This window comes from Nyctereutes procyonoides, unplaced genomic scaffold (assembly GCF_905146905.1).
Source record: "Nyctereutes procyonoides isolate TBG_1078 unplaced genomic scaffold, NYPRO_anot_genome, whole genome shotgun sequence".
In the NCBI taxonomy this organism is placed as follows: Eukaryota; Metazoa; Chordata; class Mammalia; order Carnivora; family Canidae; genus Nyctereutes; species Nyctereutes procyonoides.
The window spans coordinates 65,548,286-65,570,876 of record NW_026575046.1 but is presented as its reverse complement, the minus strand read 5'-3'; the positions used below and the strand labels follow the sequence as shown (position 1 = coordinate 65,570,876).

Genomic DNA, 22,591 nt, shown 5'->3' with positions numbered 1-22,591 from the left:
CTTCCTATTGCACTTGCAATCCTTAAAGAGAGCCTTGCATGGTGTGACCCATGCCATCCTTACCAAAACCTTGGTCCAGTCTCGGGACACTCCTGCCTGCTGGCCCTGTGTTTTAAGCACCTCCTCTTTCTTAAAAAGAAGGTCTTTTACAACCTTTTTAAGGTCTTTCCAAATACCACAAAACCCAGCCCCTTGTCTGTTGCTGAAAACCCAACATGTTCAGTGGCTCTTGGTTTATGCACAGTAGATGCTTATTTGAAATGCAGGCAGAACTCTGCTATAGCTCAACCCACCAGTACATTCCCTCAATTACTCCTCAGGATAAAAATCACAGAAATGAAATGAATTGTATGCTCAAAGGGAGAGCTAAAGATGTGACATGAGTTAGCAAATGGGCACATATATGAACGTTACAGCAGTTTACAATTCCCTCAGTATTCTCCAAGTTCCCATCTCCTGGACTCTCCCTCAATCTTGAAAGTTACAAGCACAGTGTTCTGCTGGGCCAAAGCCATCTCAGAGGTCAGAACTGTAGCAATAAGCTGCTAAGAAAATCCAAATCCATGAAAAGACTTTTCGCTTTAATCATTGTCTGGCACCTCCCAGGGCCCCAGAAGTTCCCTGAAGGAAGAGTCTATTCTCCACCACATACCATTTGTCCTTTAATCATGTCCAGGATGACTGGAAGGTAGGAGTCAACCACCTCCTTGCACGAGGCAGACAGGTTCGGACTAGGCAGCCAGTCACAGGTCTTCTCCAAGTACACGAGGATCTCTTGCTAAGGGGATACAGGCAAGGGTGAGATCAGGATGGACTTCTGCTCTGCAAACGACGAGAGCAAAGGACCTCCACAGCTCCCAACAGACAGCAGCCTCAGGGAAGAGGCCTGGGAGAGGGCCACTGGGTGGCCGTGGCTCCATCAGATAAATAGGCAAAAAGCAAACATTCCTCAAAAATGAAGCTACTCTGACCTACAGTCTCAAGGGCACAGGGACTTCTGAGCAGAAATAGCCAAAACGGACCTAAAAGGTAGCAAAAAGCAATACAAAAATCCTCATCAACCCTGGGCATTTACATGCCAAAGTCAGGGACAGCAAGTTACCTCCCACAGCCTGTTTCTGTATAGCCTGTAGCTGTACAGGATGGCTTTTACATTTTTAAAGGATGGGGGGGGGGGGGAGTATGTGGCTCAGAAGATCTGAACTACTTCCTACCTGGACCATTCCTCCTTAGACCCCCAAAGCCACAGAGCAATCTCTGAAGGAACAGACACAGATGGCCACACAGCCACTGCTCACACGTAGTCACACATACTCATGACGGCTCACCTCAGTGGCATTGTCTTTCAGCATGTCGCCAGCTGCAGTGATAACATCTTTACATATGTCGCAGGGAAGGGATTTCTAAGAGGAAAGAACATGAGGGAGAGAGATCCATATTTGTAGGACGTAAGTCTACAGCTGAAAAGCCCCTTGGCCTCTGTCCTATCTACCCAGGGATGTCTGCCACACTGGCACAGCCTGGTTCCTCAACCTAGATGAGAAGTACAAGGACGCCACAGGGGAAGAATCAGCAGATGGGACTGACCAGAACACTGTGCTTCTACAGGGTAGATACCCTTTTCTTGTACCCTCTATACCTCAGCACACATGGCACAGGCCAAATGTCGTGTTAATGCTCACAGCAGTTCCAGGAGGAAACTGAAGCTTGAAAGGGTGAAAAAAATCAGAGAAAGTCAGTCGGTCACCTGGGGCCAATATCACTATCACAGAGTAAAAGGGGAGTGGGACAGAGAAGCCCAAGCAGACACTGGCACTACCTCCTGCACTATGTCCACCTCCCACCATGCAGGTGTAGGTATGCTCACCTGGAAGCCATATGTCACCACCCCAGAGCTTAAAAACAGCGTGCCTGTCCCCTGATAAGCCTGAACACCCACAGCTCTATGTGGCCCCAGACATGGAGACTCTAGCTGCTTCTTGAGGCTCGTGAGAAGCTCCCTTCTTGAGGGCAACTGATTTATACCCCATGAAGAAGGAAGGAACTAACACCTGTGGGTGAGATGAAGGAAGACCTGTGAACTAAACTGCATTGAAAGAAATCAATTTAAGGCACCTGGGTGGCTGAGCCAGTTAAGCATCTACTTTCAGCTCAGGTGACGATCTCAGGGTCCTGGGATCAAGCCCCATGTCTGGCTCCCCACTCAGCCTGCTTCTCCCTTCTCCCTCCCCCTGCTTGTGGTTCTCTTGCCCACTAACAAGTAAAAATAAACTTAAAAAAAAAAAATCAATTTGAACCTTTGGGCCTCATCAGGCTACTACCAGATTCAGGCACCCATGAGACTGTCCTGTCAGAAAGAGCAAAAGTCCCCTCCCCCTTGTCACATGCTGAATTTGAAAAGCGGAAATCATGTTAAAAACAAGATGAGAAGTAAATTGGAAACCAAATCAGAAAGTAATTTTGGCCACAGAGGGTAGAGGCCTGACGAATTCAGACACTATTTCTAAAAGAACAGGGTTTTTAATTGTTCTTCTCTTAATGAAGAGAAGAAGCACCTGCGGCCACTAGTGACAAGTTTTAGATCTGGAAATCCAGGCAAAGTGAGCCTGTGCCACAGGAGGTGGCACCTCGCAGAGCGAGCCACGAGCATGTTCTGCAATCAGCTGGTACGGCCAGCAAAGCTCAGCCATCTCCTGAGAGGGGTCAGGTCGCAGGAAGAATGCACTTGAGCTTTGTCATCTTGGAGTAATTCTCCATGAGTATTGAGAGTTCCACATTAATATGCTATATTTAACACCATTTAGATGAAAAATCAGTAGCATCATGCTCACTTCAGCAGCACATCTACTAAAATTGGAATGATACAGAAATCAGTGTGGCCCTTAAGCAAGGATGACACGCAAATTTGTGAAGTGTTCTATATTAAAAAAAAAAAATCAGCATCTTTTCCAGTTTGGCTGTAGCTAGAAATAAAATTTTAAATAGCTACTAAACTCTAGGGTTTGAATTAGTGATCTGCCTGAGAGGCAGAGGGTGAAAAATGCCAAAAAGTGGGGAAGGACTTCAAAAGTTTAGCACTTTTTTTTTTTTTAAGATATATTCATTTATTTGAAAGAGAGAACATGCACACACACATGCGGGGAGGAGCAGCAGAGGGAAAAACTCAAGCAGACTCCACGCTGGGTGCAGAGCCCAACACGGGGCTCAATCTCATGACCCCAAGATCATGACTAACAGTCGGGTACTTAATTGGCTGTGCCACACAGGCACCCCTAGCATCTACTTTTTGGAGTGACCAAGGATGGAGCTCTGCCCACGCATCCAGGCCTGGGAATAGAAACTGCATACCTCCTGGTCCCTCACCTAGCGTGGAGAGGTGGCACACCCAGAGGCCCGGGAGGTGGCATGGTGTGCATACAGTGGCGGCCGTGGGCAGGCCTCATCCTCTGCCTCCAAGAGACTCAGTGACCTCGGGGGAACAGAACCCTCACCCCTCTGCAACTGTTTCCACTGTACTACAATGGGTCCACCCCGCAACAGGTCCTGCCTCCCTCGCAGGGCCACCGTGAGGAGCAAACAAAGCAAGGGAAAGCACTTGGTAAATGGCAACAGCTACAGCCAATATGAAGAGACAGAGGACGGCACCAGCGGCACTTACCACCGTTGGCTTGTTCCACACAGTCTGCAGGCAGTGCTGCAGGGCCCCGCAATCGGCCGCCGTCTTCACGTTCTGGCACCACACCGCCGAACCTCTGGTACATTCTTTCAGGCCTAGGACAGGGCTGGCAAGAGCTAAAAGAAAGACCATCATGAGAAGGTAGCCCACCTCACTTACCTACCCAGGGGGAAGGACTAGCCCAGGCACTGAGCTGGACAGCGGCACGGCCCCTCACCCAGCGGCGTGCCACACAAACCACAGCGCCACTGGCTCCAGGCCAGAAGCTCGGTGACCACCTTCAGTCAGAGTCACAGGACTGAGAGGGACTAATGTATCTGGTTTGCTTTTTTCCTCTCAAACTATTTCTAAACTGTACCAGGCCTTTTAATCTTTAGAACCTTAAGAATCTTCCATGAGGTAATAAAGAAATCAAAGGAGTAAACACTGACAGATTATACAAAATTTTAAACTCCTGTAAAATGACAAATTAAGTTTTTTTTATTAATCTATAGGGAAAACAAGGTTCATATCCTTATTACAAAACGATTATTATTACAAAAACGATTCTTAACATTCTAGTAGAAGAGCCCTTTTACAAATCTAACTTTGTGAACACATGCTCATAAACAAATTTACTAACAAAAAATCCTCCATAATCCACTTTGGTATCACAACAAACGTGATACGGTGAACATGTGTCTACTCAAAGTCAGGTGCACAGCATGGCATCTGCTGTGGTAATGAAGAAAGGACTCAGGCAACAGTCACAAGCACAGAAATTAAACTGGGAAAGCACAGGAAAGGTACAAGTCACCTAGGACCAAAGAAATGCAGGTTACAGCAAGAAGGTGCCATATTTTGAAAGTTAAATTAGCCAAGGAGGGAAAAAGTGACAAGGTTGTAGTAAAATATACATTTGTAAGGCTGTGACTGGTCAGGACTTTTTAATATATTAATATATTTCAAAAAATGGAAAAAATCCCTCTTCAAAAAAGTTATCCACTTTCAAGGTCACCTTGGAGGCTCAGTCTCAGTCGGTTAAGCATCCAACTCTTGATCTCAGGTCAGGTCTTAAACTCAGGGTCATGAGTTCAAGCCCCACACTGGGATCCAGGCTGGGTGTGGAGCCTACTTTAAAAAAAAAAAAAAAAGTAACCCACTTCTAGAAATAGATTTTAAGGAAATACAGCAATCCAAGAGGCAAAATATGATATGCATAAATATATTTATTAAATGTAATTCACAATACTAAAAATAAAAGTTGATATAACTTGAATGGTCAAAAATAGAGAGGAAAAACTAATGATACTCTTACTAAAAAGAATATGTAGCTGTTAAGCATAAAATTATATATCAAATAGAAAAAAAAAAAAAACCCAAGAACAGGAAATTATGTAGGAGTTGTATAAAAAACAGAATAACAAAGCAGGGTGGTTGTCTGAAACTCCCAGTGTTATGTTGTATGTGAGTAACTCTACAAAAATATTTTATAAAATGCCTTGAAAGTACTTATGTTTCTTACAATAGGTCTATAGTAACCTTGACTTTGGAACCTCACCTCTAGGCCAACAATTCGGCTAGAGAACAATGGATTCCATCGGGTTACACAAAGACGGGTGAAGACGGGTGACGGTGCTGGCAGCTAACTCCAGCAAACACCTCAGTAGGGCGAAACCACCTTCTACTGTAAATAGGTAACACAAGGCCCAAGTCTGAGGAGAAAGCCCACAGCTACCCGTGAAACAGATGGAGAACCTCGGGAGTCACGCAGCTCAATACAAGCCAATGAGAAGGCACAGAGATCCTACAGACAGGTGACGCACACACAGTACACAAAACACGGAGGTTGGTAGGTGCTCTCACTCCAGGAGAGGGCAATGAAATGTGGTCAAAGCTATATTCCACGAACTATTCACACAAACACTGAGTCACAGGTCCGCAGAAAGCTTAAGCCAGATGATATGCACCCTTTGACACACTGGCAGTGATTATTAATCTGCTACCCAGGTTACAGCCTTTCATGCCCCTTTGCAGCAAAAATTGCATCCATAACCAGTTCACAAACACAACTGAACTGGCCACCTTCCAACAGCTGTTGGCTTAGATTCCGGTTTCCACGGGAAACATGCAGCAGATTTCATACTAATCCCCAGATGGTTCACAGGAGTTTAGTACCTATAACGTAGCTACACTACGCTGAGGCCAGCCCTGGGCTGTAGGTCAGGGTTCTGGGAAGTGGGGGTCATCACAGAGACAGCACACAAAGCCCACAGGTTCCACCAGCGCCTCCCATGCTCCTTCCAGGTACACGGCCCTGGAGAATCCTGAGAAGCACCCAAAATACACCAACTGGTTCTACCTGCAACTGGGAGAAAAGAATCGGAAAAATAACAGGAAGCTACAAAATGAAAAATGAGCCAAGAATGCAGAGTGAGACACAGGGAAGCCAAGAAGAAAGAGGGGGGACAACAGCCGACCAGAGCCACACAGGGTTCAGAGAGAAAGGCAGGGCCAGTGAGCAGCCCTCCCTACATAAGGCCCAACTACCATCTCCAGTCTCAAAAATATACAGTCAAATAGGACTTAACCCAGGGGGTTTTCTCCAACCATCCCAGCCAGGAGTTGGCCACAAGGGCCAAAATCTATCAGGCTTGGGGAGGAAGATGCACCAGGCTAGGCCTGAGAGGCAAGAATACTTTGTAGTTTGTTCACTAGTTCAAGGAACTTGAAACAGTAATCATTTGCAATAATGACTTTGTTACCAGTTTTAGCTAAACTGTTCTGGACTAAAAGTCTTTTCTGGTAGCTGGTTATTTGTGATCCATCCGGCTAACAGCCAAGTCATTCCCAACCTCAACAGTTACTGTTACTCAACAGCCCACCTCAGAACTTTCAGAAGTAAAATGCATGGTGGGCAACCTGTTAGACCTATGATGTCCTCAATGTCAACCTAAAACACATTACATGGACAATGAGAAATGAAACTAAACTCCCAGCTCCTAGAAATTAAATTCTCAGTAAGACATTCCCATGTACCTCCAACCTAAAGCCAAATTTTTAAAATTGCACTTTATACAAATAGTCTGTGGTGTACAACAAATCTGATGTCCTAAAATGACCCAATGTGTATTTACAAAGAAACAACTGTGTATCCTCAGGATTGGTAATGTGAGGCAGAAATGCAAGCATGGGTGATACCAGGGAGCCACCTGGGGAGGGTTCAGGTGCTTATTTCAGGACCTGATCCCCTGTGAAGGAGCCAAAGAATGGGTAAGAACACTGCTGAGACATGAATCCTTTTCCCGGAAAATGTATTTAGACACAAAATCCTCACACCACTTCAGGGAGCTCTTATGCACTACACCTGTCCAGATCCCAGCTGTGGACTGAAGGCTCTAAAAGCAAGCATGGCTCTTCTCCAACCAAGTGGGAAAACCACGAAGATGAAGGCTGATTACCAAACTCCACTGACTGGGCCAAGAACAGTGCACTCAAGCAGCAGAACAAAGTGGACACACTTGGGGTCTCTGACTCCACAGTGGGACGGGACAGGCCCCGAAGAAATGGTGGTATGTTAATAGAAACACAGGGAATGACAAGCCCTGGAGCAACAAAATTACTAACTGCATAGAGGAAACTTCTTCAAAATGAAATTTGAACTGGCCCCTAAAAACAGAAATACAAAAAAGACTGGGTGAGAGAGAAAAACGGAATTCGTGAACATTCCAAAGGAGGAGAGGAATCTTTGTCTTCTCCCAAGCCAGGCTGCACAGAGAGACCCCAGGCCCAACCAAGAAGACCTCATCTGACACACTCATCCCTGTGTGAAAACTCACCCTGTGGGCAAGAGCTCACACTAGTGTCTTAAAAACCCAGGAGTCATAGAGCAGAAGAACTGACAAAAGGAGGTGGGGGATTCAGATGACGGGGCACCTAACTGGAATGCAAGCTCACACCAAAAATTCCAAGCAAGGAGCAGTAGCAACCAAGACTCAGAGAGAAGCTAACAAAAAGATTCCACAAGAACAGACAGCTGGGAAAATGAAACTCAGAGGGTTAAACGTAAATGTGAACACAAGCCCGCTGAGCGGCAGCACAAAGAACACACCTGTGTGCTTTGCTTCCCAGAGTCAGAGACAAGCACAGCAGGTTGGGAGGGTGAGGACGCGTGACACCATTCCTGACGCCCCTACAAGACTGGAGGTGTTAACTGGGAGAGAGAACGTCTCTTAGAAACAATGCTATTTTCATAGGAAGGAGGCCTTCCACCTATCACGCGGGGGCAGATCCGCTGTGTGGCCTCAGACCCAGCTATCAGAGCTGTGAGTAGAGGTTAAGGGAAACAGACGACGGCTCGAGGTAGGGGCCATCCACAGGGTTATAAAGAGGGAATGGGCTGCCTCGTTAGATGATGACCGCTCCAAAAGCAGAAGGAACCACGCAGAAACAAAACGTTGAACCTCCAAGGAATTCTGTGGGAAGAGAAATCCTGCGTGATGAGCAGGACTAGAAGTCCTCTGAGGGGCTACACATCCTCACTCCCAAAAGAATGAGCCAAATGACATTTTCAGTGTTTATACATAACCAATACATAAAAAATATCCTAAGCCAGTTTCTGATGAGTTATTTCTCAAAACATGTTCTCAGCAAAGCTTTCATCTCTATTCTCATTCTCCCACACTCTGCCCCCAAATACCAACTTCCTTCTTTTGAGACAATAAGTTGAACTCTAAGAAAGTTCTTAGAATGTGTGCCTGACCTCCTCAAGAGTTCTAATTAAATATGTTAAGACACAAACACTCCTCATGGCAAGCCAGGCACTAGCCCCCCTCAGTTCTGAGGCCTCCCATTTGAGCTCTCAATGACAACAGAGATCAGAGAAATTACCATTTCAGAGACACTAAAACCCTATGGGCAAGTTTCCTTAAAGAAAGACGGGCTTTGTGTTGTTTTTTGAGACACAGAACTTCAATTGTATTTCCCTAGCAAAGGGATGGGTGCACTGTGTTTCCTTTTGACTCCCCAGGCCTAGAAGAAAATAGCCATATTCTAAATGACTCACATGTAGGTCATTTATAAAAAAAAAAAAAAAAAGGCTATGATGGAATTTTACTGTATTGAGATCGGCTGCCATGAGCTACACCAGAAATGGGCTTTACGGCAGCTAGACTCTACATAGACACACACACAAAAAAAAATCTCAGTGAGCCTGGAAGGCAGGGAGAACTCACTAGAGCCATGTTGTTTTAGGTGTGATGATTTTTTCCAAAAAGAAACTAAACCTTGTGCTTAGAAATGGAGAAATCTAAGGTAACTGACCCACCACCTAAATGAAATGTTTTTCAAATGTGAGATACTGAAAAGAAAACCAGATCTGCCTCCAAGTCCCACTCAAATAAATGACCTTCACCCAATCGCTGTCCTGAGCTTGTTCTTCATCTGTAAAATAAAGATGTAGCTACTGGTGGGATTGTTGAGAATCACAATGACACAGTTACACACTTTCAACTGCCACAACATTACATCTCTCAGCCATCACGCCTTTATGAGCATCTCTCTGGCATTCTCAATTATCCACTATCTCAGCTCCCCTACCAGGCTGGCTTTCAAATCAGACAGTCAAGGGCTCAGATCATGCCTCCACCAATTCTAGTCAGGTGACCTTAAGACTTCAGGCTTCCAATCTGCAAAATGGGCTTATTACTAGTACTCCTAGGAGTTTATACAAATTAACCAATATTTGTAAAACACAGGGCAGAACTAGTATGCTACAGAAGTCCAGTGATATTCATCATCACCACCACCTGTAGTAAACAACAGCAGGACCTTTCTCTGATCCAGTTCCTTGCCCAAAACAGGTGCTCCGACTAATAGCAGAATCCAAGCTATTCTGTTGGTTTACTCTGCATTTTATCAAGGACTTAACTGGCAGCTCAAAGACCTAGAGAGTTATATCTCAAATCCTCAGAAGCTGTAGGTTAGTCACACAGATGGAAACATAGGCTCTATTGTTAGAAGCTCGGGAGTTGAAGCTATGTGCTGAATAAGAGGTTTGCAGGAGCAAGAATGAGAGGTGCCCAGCAAAGTGCTAAAAACATTACAGATGAAATGCTCTCAATAATTCATGGCACTGGAGCTACGGGCTTATTTTCCTCTAATCCTGATATAGTTGTCATATTTCAAATTATTTCTGGAACCCATCTTTTATAGAGCCCCCTAAAAACTTTTTTTTTTTTGGAAGGATGAGGAGGTGTATGACAAAATGACTGGTGCCCTGCATATTGGGGAGTAGACCAGGCTGACTGAAACCCCCTGCTCTGCTATCTACGAACTAAAGCCAAGAATTGGTCAATTACTTAGGCCACAATCATGTGGGAAAAATATAGGGTAAAAAAAAAGAGTGCCCCTTTCTCAGGAATTCTGTGAAAATCAGTGAGAAAGGAGAGAAAGGACAGAAAGGACAGTGTCTGGTACCTACGAAGCTCAGTTAGTAGTGCACCTAATTGTTAATGATGGACTTGAGAGGAAGAACCACCAACTGAAGGCATTCACATTCTGATTTTTATAACATGGTATAATTTTTCTCCATGTTACTTTTAAAGTCAGAAAAAACTTAAACCTTACCACCAGTTTCAGGAATAATTACTGCCCAATGTGGCAGAAACAAACTGTATCCCATAGGGTTAATAAGGTTGAAACTATCAGGAAATCTAAAGCTTGTTTTTAATAGGCCTGTTTCTCCCTAATCAACTGTTGTTTCTTTTCAGATCTAACATCTAACTAGATGTCCCTGCACAGGCCTGGGCTGAAGGTCACAGATAAGGTTCCAGCCTAGGAATAAGCCAGGCCCTCCATTCCTTACCTGAGATAGAAGCAGAGACCCTTTCCAGTTTATATGGGCTCTCGGAGATCACACATAACCCCCAGACCCTCTTCTGCTCCTAAGATGACCGATCTGACATCAGGATCCCAGTTTTTCCTCATTTTAATTTTATGTCCCCACCCCAAAATGAACATGGGATATGTCACATATATGTTTACTCAATGCACATACTCCACCTTTCCTCATGAATAGTCATGTGTCGCTGCCCTTTTCATCAATATATGTAACCTCAACCCCTATGATTATAAAAAACATGTTCTCTCCCCCTTCAGGGAAGAGTATTTAAGGTTTGCTCTCTTGTCTCCTGGTTTGGCTAGCTCTCAAACTCCTCCCTAGCTGCAAACCTGATGTCTCAGTGACTGGCTCTCTTGCAAACCCAAGCGAGGAACTCCGGTTTGGTCACGAGACAAGTTGTTCCTATAGCCACTCTCCACTCCTTTCACAGGAACAGAACTAAGGATTTTTAGCTACACACATGGCTGCCAAGATTTAAAAAAACTACATTTCCGAGTCTCCCTTGCAGCAAGGTCTGGCCATGAAGCCACATGCGTAATGGGATGCTAGTAGAGGTCTCACATCTTTAAACACAAGTGTGATGGCTGGATCTTTAGCACTCATGAAGAAAGGGGCTAGACCTCAAGGACCCAGTCCCTCACCAGACACTAGCCCTGGAAGGTCAGCTCCTGAACTTCCTGTGGAAGGTTAGGGATGGTTCTATTGTATTTAAGCCACTACTATCTAAGTCTCTTATCTCAAATCAAACCTAAACCTAACTAAATGCCAGCTTAATCATCTACCAGAAGAGTCCCAAAATAACAAGTCTTTATAAGGATATTTAAAAACCTACATACACAATGTAGCCACCAAAGGTTTTCAAAAACACTCTCAGAATGAAGGGGACCACCTTTCCTAGAAGGTGCACCTTATATTCCATATGTTAGAACAGTCTTACTCTTTTATCCATTGTTTTTCCCCAGTAAATATCTTAGATAACATATGCTAAATACTGTTCAGAGTCTAGTTGCCAAAAAAAGAATAAAAGAAAATACGAGCAGCTTTGCAGTACCAGTGATCAGAGCAGACATTCCACAGGGCAATGGATCTGCCGCCTTGGTAACGGAGCACCATGGAAACAGGCAGGCTGCTAGGCAACCAAGACAGGCAGACCCAGGGAGGGGCAGCATCTACTTCAGGCTCCCTGCATTCAGACATTTCTTGGAATTCATGCACTTAGATCCTGCAGGAGATAAACCACTGCACTCAACACCAACTGCTCCATCTGAGAGCTGGCTTCTATGGCAGAGGGACCTGTCTCTTCTTCATAGGATCCTGCTTCTGAAAACATTCTGCAGAGTAGAATAAAAACGTTGCCCATTTAATCATTCAGAATAGCACGGGCTCAAAAGCAGCCTGCCTTGATCTAAAGGAAGTAATGCCCAAAGATTGCTCTTATTACAAAAGAAATCTGTACTGAGCTGATTTGGCTGACGCCCATCACCTCCAGCCCCAGTAAGCCATTAGTTGTGTATCTAAGACAAAAGTTCTTCCCTATTTCCCCTCTCCCTCAATTTTTCCCTCCTCTTGCTCCTTAATTTTTCTCACAAGCAAGACCATTCCAGGACAAAAAACTGATCTACACGGAGAAAGCAAGAGAGTCATCAGGCAAATCAGTTTGTGCAATCATTAACTGAGACACTGAGGGACAAGAATGCAAACCTCTTAGATTGCATAAGAGTGATGCAATGTGGCATAATTAATTTTGAGAAGAGAAATTCCTACCTAGTTCGTTTGACAGCACTCCAATCCAATATATGCTAGCAAAGCTCTTATTCCAAGTATCAAACCTATCAGGTAATGATCAGAGATGAACTTCAATTACCTTAGATAAGACGCTGCCACAATTGGACCATGAAGAAATGAGCCCTTGGCCAGACTGCTCAGAGTCCAGTCAGGTGAATAGGTCCAGGCAGAGGACAGCATCACATCTACATGGTCCTAGTTCTGGCCCGGGTGCTGCACAGAAGTTGATTCAGTCAGCTAGAAACTGGCATGGGCTGTACCCCATCCCTGCTAGCAAGCTGAGTGATCTCGGCACACTTGTAGAATAATACGCTAAGAAAGATTTCATGCAAACCCCACTAATACAGAACTTCAGTGCTCTGAGCCTGTCCCACAAAATCATTAACTAAAAAGTTTCAAATACATATAAATATGTCAACTATAAAGGTTACTTTTGACTCACCTTAGGAACAGGAATACCATCCTTCATTTGAAATGTCAAAATCTACACTTCAGACCACAGCATAGATTAGGGCAGGATATTAGGATGCCCTAGCATCCTGATTCAGTTGCTCTCACCTCACAGGGCAATTGGGAGGATTAAATCATCCTTCAGGACGTCTCTGAGCTCAAAAGTGTCATAACAGTAGTAATGCCAAGGTGTTAGCTGCCTCTGTCACTCTCATTTACTCCCAAATGTGCAGTGGAGTTTTTCTGGAGGCATATGGCAGGTGAATGGCAGCACACTGAATGCAGCAGCAGCAGAGAATCTAGCCAGGTATTAGAAAAACTGCAAAAAGGTAAAACAAGCCATTCTTCTCACTTACCATGTCTGTGTTTCAAAAAAGTTTTTTTTTTTCACTAAAATTGTAATACGTTAACATGTTTACCATTTCTAAAGGATTATTTTTTAATTGTCAGCTTATTTTATATAAGATGATAAATATCGATAGCTAGGGCCCACATAAACAAAAGCTCTTTGGGGTCCCTCAATAACTCACGAGTATACAGGGATGCAGACACCAAAAAGCTTTAGAGCTACCGTTACAAACAGCCAATTTTTGAAACCCAACAGAGAGAAAACTACTTCTCAAATTATAGCTAGTTCCCTTTTCCGATTTACCACAAATCACAGCCACCAGAGTATCTAAGTTCTGTTAGGCTCCTATATCTCTACTGCCTACACAACACCCCTTCCAATAGGTTTGTGGGCCCCTCTAATCTGGACATAAACTGGTCAAGATTTCATCTGAGCTCAAATTCACTGCCAATTTGTCAACTCCAAGACACAAACTCTTAAAACTATTTTCAGTAAATTTTTAAAAAGATGTTTTTATTTGTGACAAAGACTTGGCACTACTAACATCAAAGTTTCGTGCAATTAACCTACCAGCACTTCCTGGGCTGAAATCCACTTGGCTGTACCTCACACTCCCATTTAGCAAATCTAAGCACCTATTACGGGCCGAGCAGAGTCACGTAGCTGCAGATATACCAAGTGATCAAGACAACAAATACACATATCACAGAATGCCAGGTAGTGGTGAGTGCAATGAAGAAAAATGCAGCAAGGTCAAAGGAAAAACAAAACTAGAGCAGGATGGCATGGCCATTTGGACAGAGCAGTGGGGAACTGAGAAGGCAACAACTGAGCAGACAACTGAGTAGAGGGAGGAATCCACATGCATCATCTCAAGAGAAAGAGGGTCCAAGCAGGTGGAATACAAAATGCAAAGGTTCTGAGCTACAATAAGGCACCAGAGATTGAGCGTGGGAGGGAAAAGGAAGAGGGAGAAGAGCTCTGAAAGGCACCCAAAACCTAGATAACATGCAATCCCATAAGACAAACCTTAAGCTTTTTTAAGATTTTATTTATTTATTTATTTATTTATTCATTCATTCATTCATTCATTCATTCGTGGGACACTCAGAGAGGAAGAGAGACAGAGACACAGGCAGAGAGAAAAGCAGGCTCCATGCAAAGAGCCCAACGTGGGACTGGATCTGGGGTCCCCAGGATCATGCCCTGGGCTGAAGGTGGCGCTAAGCCACCCGGGCTGCCCCCAAACCTTAAGTTTTAATCCTCGTGAGATACGAAGCCATGTGACCCTCTGGTATCAATGCCTACAATTGCAGAACAGCATCTCATCACCACTGGTACAGGATTTTTTTTTTTTTTTTTTTTACTGTGACAAGTGACATCACAAAGACTGGCCAAAAGAACTTTCTCTAGTATCTCCCTCAATCTAATTTATGAAATATCCCTTAAAGTAATTTCTTGTCAAAAGCAGTTATCTGTCTAAATACGGCTAGGATTCAATTTTAAATTTTAAAAGTGTCATTAGGATTCTCATTTTTTTCTGAAAAAAAGCTGTTCATCAACGAAGTTAAATTGACACATCCATACAATGAAATCCTCTGTAACTGTTTTTTAAACAGCTGGGAGGTAGGAGGAGATTAAGACACAACTAAGTGCAGCATGGTACTCTGGATTGGATCCTGGAACAGAAACATGAGATTAGTGGGAACACTGGTAAAGGCCACATCAAGTCTGCAACATAGTTAACACTGTCCTGATGTTCACTTCTTTCTTTTGGCAAGTATACAAGTGAATATATAAGATGTTAACATTGGAGGAAGCTGGGTGAAGGGTATACAGGAACTCACCACACTATCTTTTTAATTTTTGTTTAAATCTAAAAGTATTCCAAAATTTAAAAGATAGGTCTATCTGTACTAGCATGAAATGGCCTCTGAGGTATAAATTTAAAAAGAACGCAACCCTATTCATTCTTTGACGAAATTGGCAAAGTTTAAAGTCTGACAACATCAAACCTAGACCCCAGACCTAGAGAAATGTCTGCTCATGTGCACAAGTTTATAGAAGCAGTTTAAGATAAAAGCAAATCTAGAAATAATCTAAATGTCTAGCAACAAAGTATGACATAAATGAAGTACCACAGTGAAAATGAAAGAGCTACAGGTTATTGACATGAATGAACTTCACTAGCCGAAAGAAAAAAAACCCAAGAATACATACAATATTCGTAAAATGTTTAAAATACCCAATACTATACATACTGTTGAAGGTCATACACTTGAGAGGATGAAGACCTGCAGGGAAATGATAAATAACAAGCCCAGGAAGGTGGTTATTTAAAAAAGGAGGAGGAACTTGTTAGTCCCTGTTTCTTAACCAAATGCTGCATACATGGGTGCTCATTATAATTATTCTCCCACTTTTCTGGAGGCCTACAATGTTCTACATGTGAAAAAAGACCAAGCTGGTGTAACAGGCTACCATTTGTGGCTTAAAAAAAAAAGAGAGAGAGAGAAGGGGGACTCTCACACACTGTCAACTATACGTTGCTCAGAAAGGCTCCCAAAGGAGCTTACCAGGCTATCTCTGGGAAAGGTCTGGGGGACAGTGGTGGGAAGGAAACACACTCTTTGTCCCAATTTTTACATGGTTGGACTTGTTCAGTGTGTGCAGCTATTATCTCAACAGTTCGCCCCCCTTTTCTGGATGGGGAAACCAGATGAGGGGACTTAAACAGGTACCATGGTAGTAACAAGAGCCTAGAAAAGGAATACTCAGATTACCAGGACAGAGGCCCTGATCTGCTGAGCTGCTGATAAAGGCTGATCTCATACTAAACCAAATCTGGCAACTACAGTAGACTCCCACCCCCTCTTAACTGCAGACTACCTACCCTCATTTGATTTCCTGCCCAATAATTACATACAGCACACACATTTCTAATTCAATTTAATGGTTTTATTAAATATAAGACCTCTGAAATGAATGAGGCTAGTGAATATCACAAAATCAAGGGCAGAGGAGAATTGCTTGTGCAGGTACAACAAGGACATTGACAAACATGATACAGATTTTATTCATGGTTTAACAGCCAACCTTACTGTACCTACTACCTATGCCATTCTACAGAGCAAAATAATAAAGCCTCATAGCAACCTTATTAGATAGAAATGATCAGTAACTCTATTTTGCAGATGAGGAAGTACAGTGTAACTTGTCCAAAATCATCAACATAGTATCAGCAACATAAAATTCTCTTCCAGTTTCCTCTCAATCCCATTATAATTATAAATTCCCTAAGAAAACATGGAGTTTACATAGATTATTTTTCAGTACACAAATTATTACCCAAGGACATAATTTTGGTCTTCATGGGGGGAAAAAAAAAAGTAAAGCACCTAGTACCTTGCAAGAACCAAACTGTTCATCCCAATCGCTGTATTTTTCACTATTGTTTTAAAATTATTTGGGGGGGAGGAAAAAGGGAAGGTAATAGAATTAGTGTTCCCTTCAGTTGGTTTAAAGAAAATCCTGAAAAAAAAAAAAAAAAAGAAAGAAAGAAAGAAAATCCTGTCCTTCCTTCCTTCCTGGTGGCAGAATCAAACAGGAGCCAGAGAGCAAGGCTCTGAGCCTGACATCCAGTAATCTAGAATGACCATGCTAGAAGACTGTCTCCAAAAGCTGTGGCACACACTTGCCCAAGTGGCAAGGTCTTGGCTTAGAGAGGTTCCCATGCCTCATTATGTGCTTTCTGCAGCCAGCAGCACCATGTCCAGCCTCCCTCTTCCCCATCTAGTCAAGTCCCAGCCTGGCCATTCCAGTTTCACAAACCAAGAAAATGGAGGAACTACTTCTCCTTCCTCTGATCTAGAAAAACCCAGACCAGTCAATCCAATATACTTCCACTTAAAGAACCACTTGTAGAATGTATTAAATACAACTTGTCAAATGCAATTAAAGCACTTACCAAATCCTTGACTGGCTAATACAAATAAACCCCTCATTAGCTGCATTATTGTTTTCAGAATAAAATTAATGATTGAAAATTGAGAATTGGGATTTATTCTAAATTCCTGTCAGGTGAGAACTGAAGTTCTGCTGATATTCAGCAGACTGCACCATAAATTTATGTCTTGAATCATCATAAACATAAGCTATCAAATGAATATATACGTACACATAATACATCCTAGCATCCCCAGAGAGCCTACCTGCCTCAGCACTGGGCACATAGCATTTACCTGGTTAGCCACTACACAAGGGACAGTAACAGGGCAGCTAAGCTTCACTAAGCACATACCACATTCCAGGCACCACGCCACATGCTTTACACATACCACCTCATTAATACTAGCCCTGCTTCTTCCATGAGGAGTCACCCAACAATATGCCCTTCGCATATGATTCCATTTGCAGAAAGTTCAAAAAGTTATTTTTACATCTATGGTGCTAGAAGCTAATTGTTTCCTTTGCAAGTGTAACAGGGTAGCGAATGGGTGAGGCACAGGGGCTTCTGGATGCTGCTAATGCTCTCTATTCCTTGACCTTGGGGGCTGCTTACAGTGGTTATGTTCATTGTGATAATTCATCACATTGTACATTTAAAATGTGCATGCTTTCAGTATGTAAATTACAACCCCTTCAGGTGACAAAAGCTAAGTGTTGAGGGAAGGCTAAGGAAAGTGCAAGCACTGCCAGGAGCCCTGGGTTCTGATCCTGACTTCCCCAGTAAACAGCCTGTGATTTGGGGGCACATCAGTGTCTTCATTACCTACAAAGAAATCAGATTAGATGCTCTCCAACTTTCTCAATATACCATTACTTTCCTTTATCAGGTGGGGAAGAGCAAAGGACCATGGGATGAATCAAAAAAAAAAAAAAAAAAACCTCAAAACCAAGCGTCTCTATAATCACCAGGACATCATTATTAACTCACAACAAAGCTCATCCAGGTTCAGGATGACACTCTGTACTACAGTAGCCCCATGCTGGAATGGCAAGTTCTAAGAACCTCTCAGAGAGCAGAGGATGGCTTCAGTCACCACACACCTTCACTAACAAACTCAGTCATCACTAGAAATTCTTAACGTTGGGGTAATCCTAAAGGCCAGACAGCAAGGTTAGAACAAGGCCTATAATTGTAACATACTCCCATTTACTCAAGTGTTCAGGGAAAGGGAGAGGGTCTCTTGATTAACCAAATATTCTGGTTAACCATACTCCCAAATATACCAGAGGACGATTTTACACTTCAAAAGAAACAAGTCCCTTGTGGTGATTTGAGTGATTCAGAATTCCTCAGGGTCTTGTGAGGAGTGACTCACTGCCAACAGGAACAACTGTTTGATATGCAACAAAAGTCATTCTCTCAATCCGTGCAGAAAATTTAGAGACTAGTATTAGTTTATTCTACAGACCACAGAATATCAAGAAGGATCAACCCCAGTGAGAAATACATTTTCTTCAGTGACTATAAAACTGAAAATCTTTACAAGCAGATCACCTTTCACAGCATACAAGTAAAAGAAGTGTAAGAGCATCGTTTAAGGTCAAGACACATTCTTGGGAGGCACTCAAAGCTAACACAAGAAAAAACATCTTCAACTTATTTCAACTATACAAGCTTATTTTTATTTATTTTTTTGGTTTTTCGTCGACTCCATCATCTATTTTATTACTGTTTATCAAAATCTGAATAGCTGCATGACAGAATGGAAGCCAGCCCCTAATTACAGTTAACTAGAGAAACAGAAATGGAGGTTGGCCTTAAAGATCAGGTTTATTTTCCTTTCTGTAAACTATATTACCTGGAAAAAAAGGGGGGAAAAAAGACTTGGGCTCTTCTCCGTATACAAATTAAAACCTGGCTTCACGACTATAAAACTAGAATAGTTTGCTAAGTAATCAACTTCACTCACTTTCCTTTACTATGATGATTTAAAGGAGGTTATGATGCGAAGGCACGAGTTTGGGGCACAGAAACTGAGAAAGGTCACAGTGACATGGGGAGGGCAGGAGGGATCCTAATTCCAGGAAAGCAATGCAGCTGGTTCCCAAGTGTTTCCTTCATAGCCTGCAACGATTTTAATAACATTTCAGGGCAATCACAGCTTCTCACGTATTTATACATCTTCCTCTAGATAAAGGCCGCTGCTAAACAGGCCAGCGGCTTTGCAAAGATCTTTTAAAGGAGAGGAAACTTGAACTTCATTGCAAAATCATCTGCACAAAACGCCGTATCATCTTTGAGATGCAGAACCAAGGGTAAATATACAGGTACAGATAAACATCAACAGAGACAACATACTTAATGTGCTTCCTGCAATTTCAACATTATTAAAAACTGGGGCAAGTGAGGTCAGAATGGGTCCCGCTGGACGGGACTGCAGTCCGTCTCGGTCACGTGCGCCCGGCCCCAAGCACAGCACAGGTGCAGGAGGGGTCACCTGGGGGCGCCCCCAACCTGACCCCGGCGGGAGATGCTGCGACTCCCCGGCCCCGCCCCCCCGCCCGGACCCCCCCCCGGCCCCGCCCCCTGCCCCCCGCCCCCTCCCACAGCCCCTGCGCCCGCAGGTAGCAGCGCCGGCCGCGCCTGCGCAATGAGCGCCCCTCGTCCACAACCGAGAACGGAGGAGCGAGGCCCCGGGCGGTCCGCTCCGGGACGGGTGGGCCACGTTCTGCGAGGATCCCTTCCCCGACGGGGCGGGGGGTCTCAGGGCTTACCCGCGCCCAGGAGGCCGGCCAGGAGGCAGAGAGTGTACATGGCGACGCCGACTCCGCAGCCTGCAATGCAGAGCGTCAGCTGATCCTCGGCGGCTATAAACCTGCCCCGCCCCGAAGCCGCGCACTGCGCAGGCGCAAGCTCCGCCCCGACCAGGCCGGCCCCAGCCCTCCCCGCCGCCCTGACTCAGCGGCGCGCACGGCGCCTGCGCAACGGGAGGTGGCGGGGAGGGAGGGGGATGGGAGGGGGACGGGAGGGGGGACGGGAGGGGGACGGGAGGGGGGACGGGATGGGGGACGGGAGGGGGATGGAAGGGGACGGGAGGGGGGATGGGGACAGGAGGGGGAATGGGAGGGGGGCGGGGAAACGTGTGGTGGAAGGAAAGGGACAGGTCCTGCAAAGACAAAACTAGTAATTGAAGAAGTCCACATTAGAGATTTTATTATGTATAAATATCTTTCATGCCTCACATTTTTTTCCGTGATGTACCATTTTTTCTTATAGAAATTATAGAGAAACAATATTCTGTTATTAATTCCATTCCATTTTTCAGGTGGGAATCCAAACTCAGAAAGGTTAACGACTTTAAGTCCTCAAGGTTATTATTCAAACTCATCCACCGAACCCACATTGTCTCCCAAAGGATGTTTATCTATTTACCTAGCTGGGGCCCGAGTGTGGCCTCACTCTGGGCCCGGATTTTCCCTGTTAACTATTCATATCCACAATCACTTCTCATAGCCTACAGACGCGCTTTCAATATTGAGTACTGTCCCTGCCAAGGTCCTACCCTGGTTTGTCCCGGAATTGGACAAAGTGGAGGGGAAGATGGGGAAGAATAAGAAGGGCCTCAGCCATTGGAGAAGTGAAGCTGGAATTTGAGAACCTGACTGTGCATCAGCCAGAGGCCTTGTTGGAGAAGGAAGTGGCCCCACACTGGGCAGCCCTTAATCTTCTTCTCATTCCAGAATAAGAAAGCCGCAGGTGGCCCATACAAAATCACCTGCCCTCTACCTGTGTCAGATCCAGTCCGGTCCTGAGCAGAGGTCTGACCCTGCCCCTGTCTCCTCCTAAGGGACAAGTATCTGCCAGCCCAAGGAAGGAAAGGAGGGAAATCTAAGCCTATTAGGGCAGGTCTAAAGATCAGCTAGCTCCATTACATCTTTATACCAAAGGGGAAGTTGGGAAAGAGAGGGAAAGACATTTATCCAGTCATACCTGACCAGAGAGGGGCAAACCCAGTGATCCATCTGCCTCCAACAATCTGTACTCCTTTAGGAACCAGAACCGGCCACCAAAAGGTCTCAAAGCCTTTGGTTCACCTCCTCCCCACCACCCCCACACTGTGGTTCTTATTTCCCACTGGTTGCTGACAGGGAAGTGTGCACCCCAGTGGGCGATGTGAGAGCCCTGAGTAAAGTTGGGACAAGATTTGATCTAAACTGGGTACCTCACTGGTTGGCCTCAGTGGCCAGATGGCTGCACGGCTGCCCCATTTTCAGGCTTCCTAGATACGGGCACAAGCACAAGGCCGATCACGCCAACAGCCAGATAAATGCAAAGGAGGTGGAACTCTAGAACACAGCTCTGTCCCTCAGCTCCAGCAAAGCATCTCTGTGTGCCATACAGACATGACAAGACTCTCTGCCAAAAGGAAGTTTAGAGACCCTTTTGATCATATGCTCTCCCTTTGGTGGAGCTCCTGAGCTCTCAGAGCTGCTGAATGACAGAGTGAACCAACCACAACTCTTTTGTAATACCCTCCTGTCTCATAACTAGAGGGATAAGACAATGTTTTTGAGATGTGCTTTTTGCTGCCTTCATTTACATACCTAGAACACAAAAATATGATCCTGCATCCATCTCGCTCCCTGTAGGACAGAATTTTAATGAAGAATATAAAAACAGTAAGTGGATTATTGTAACTTTTTACCAAGTCAGTAGATGCTTAAATCTCTTAAAATACCTTCTTAGCCATCTGTACATAGGCAACAAAGAGCTGTGAGATTGTTTGGACCCTTTGACCCTATAATACCATTCCAGGGAATATACCCCCCAGGAAAATAATCCAGAGCTAAGAAATATTTTATCCAAAGTGGTCACAGAAGCACTCGGTATAAGAGTGGATACTAGAAAGATCTCAAATGCTGAACAATGATAGCTAACTAAGGAAACTGTCCTGACAAAACACTAATACTCAAAAAGTGTCTTTGAAACATGAGCTAGAAGGAGCAAGGGCTGGTATACAGCAAGCCTCAGAGGGAAGTGGGTTCCAGGAAAATACAGGCAGAGCAAGGCCCAAGCCCCATTGTTCACTTCAAGTCCTGCTGCAACTGACTTGCCAGAGGATAATGTGGAGCTGGAGAGGGAGCTTCAGGATCCCCCAGTCCAGGCACGCACAGGGGCAGCAAAGCCCTCCTGCCCTGTCTCCCCCCTAGAAGTGGGATTTTTGGTGAGGAGAGGAACAGAGAACTGGAGGTGGGGAGAGAGCCTGCTGACTTGGATTATCTCATCTTTGCCCTATTTTACTCATTACAATGTCCACACGTGTTACTTTATGTTTTTTAACGAAAAAGATTAGCTCATTGTGCAATAGTGCTAGCAGTTTCACTCTTCCATTCTCAGAACCGGCAACCCTCCCTTGGGCTGAGCTGCTACGAAGCCCCTACTGGCGAGCTTGTAGGAACTTGGAATGGTCTTCACCCCTCTAACTCCCACCAGGGGGAAAAA

General features: G+C 44.4%; 1 protein-coding gene and 1 non-coding gene across 2 annotated transcripts in view; one reads left to right on the top strand and one right to left on the bottom strand.

The window, feature by feature from the left end:
- Positions 1 to 19,969, bottom strand: part of PSAP (prosaposin) — a 32,395-nt gene extending 12,426 nt beyond the window's left edge. The window contains exons 1-4 of the mRNA XM_055325081.1: positions 19,864 to 19,969; positions 3,659 to 3,792; positions 1,329 to 1,403; positions 653 to 778 (exon numbers count right to left, since the gene is read on the bottom strand). Coding sequence (XP_055181056.1) covers positions 653 to 778; positions 1,329 to 1,403; positions 3,659 to 3,792; positions 19,864 to 19,903 — 375 coding nt within the window. The 5' untranslated portion in view covers positions 19,904 to 19,969. The remainder of the gene's footprint in view (positions 1 to 652; positions 779 to 1,328; positions 1,404 to 3,658; positions 3,793 to 19,863) is intronic.
- Positions 2,824 to 2,927, top strand: LOC129510008 (U6 spliceosomal RNA). The gene has a single exon (XR_008664469.1). It is a non-coding gene; the product is annotated as a U6 spliceosomal RNA (small nuclear RNA).
- Positions 19,970 to 22,591: the final 2,622 nt, after the last annotated feature.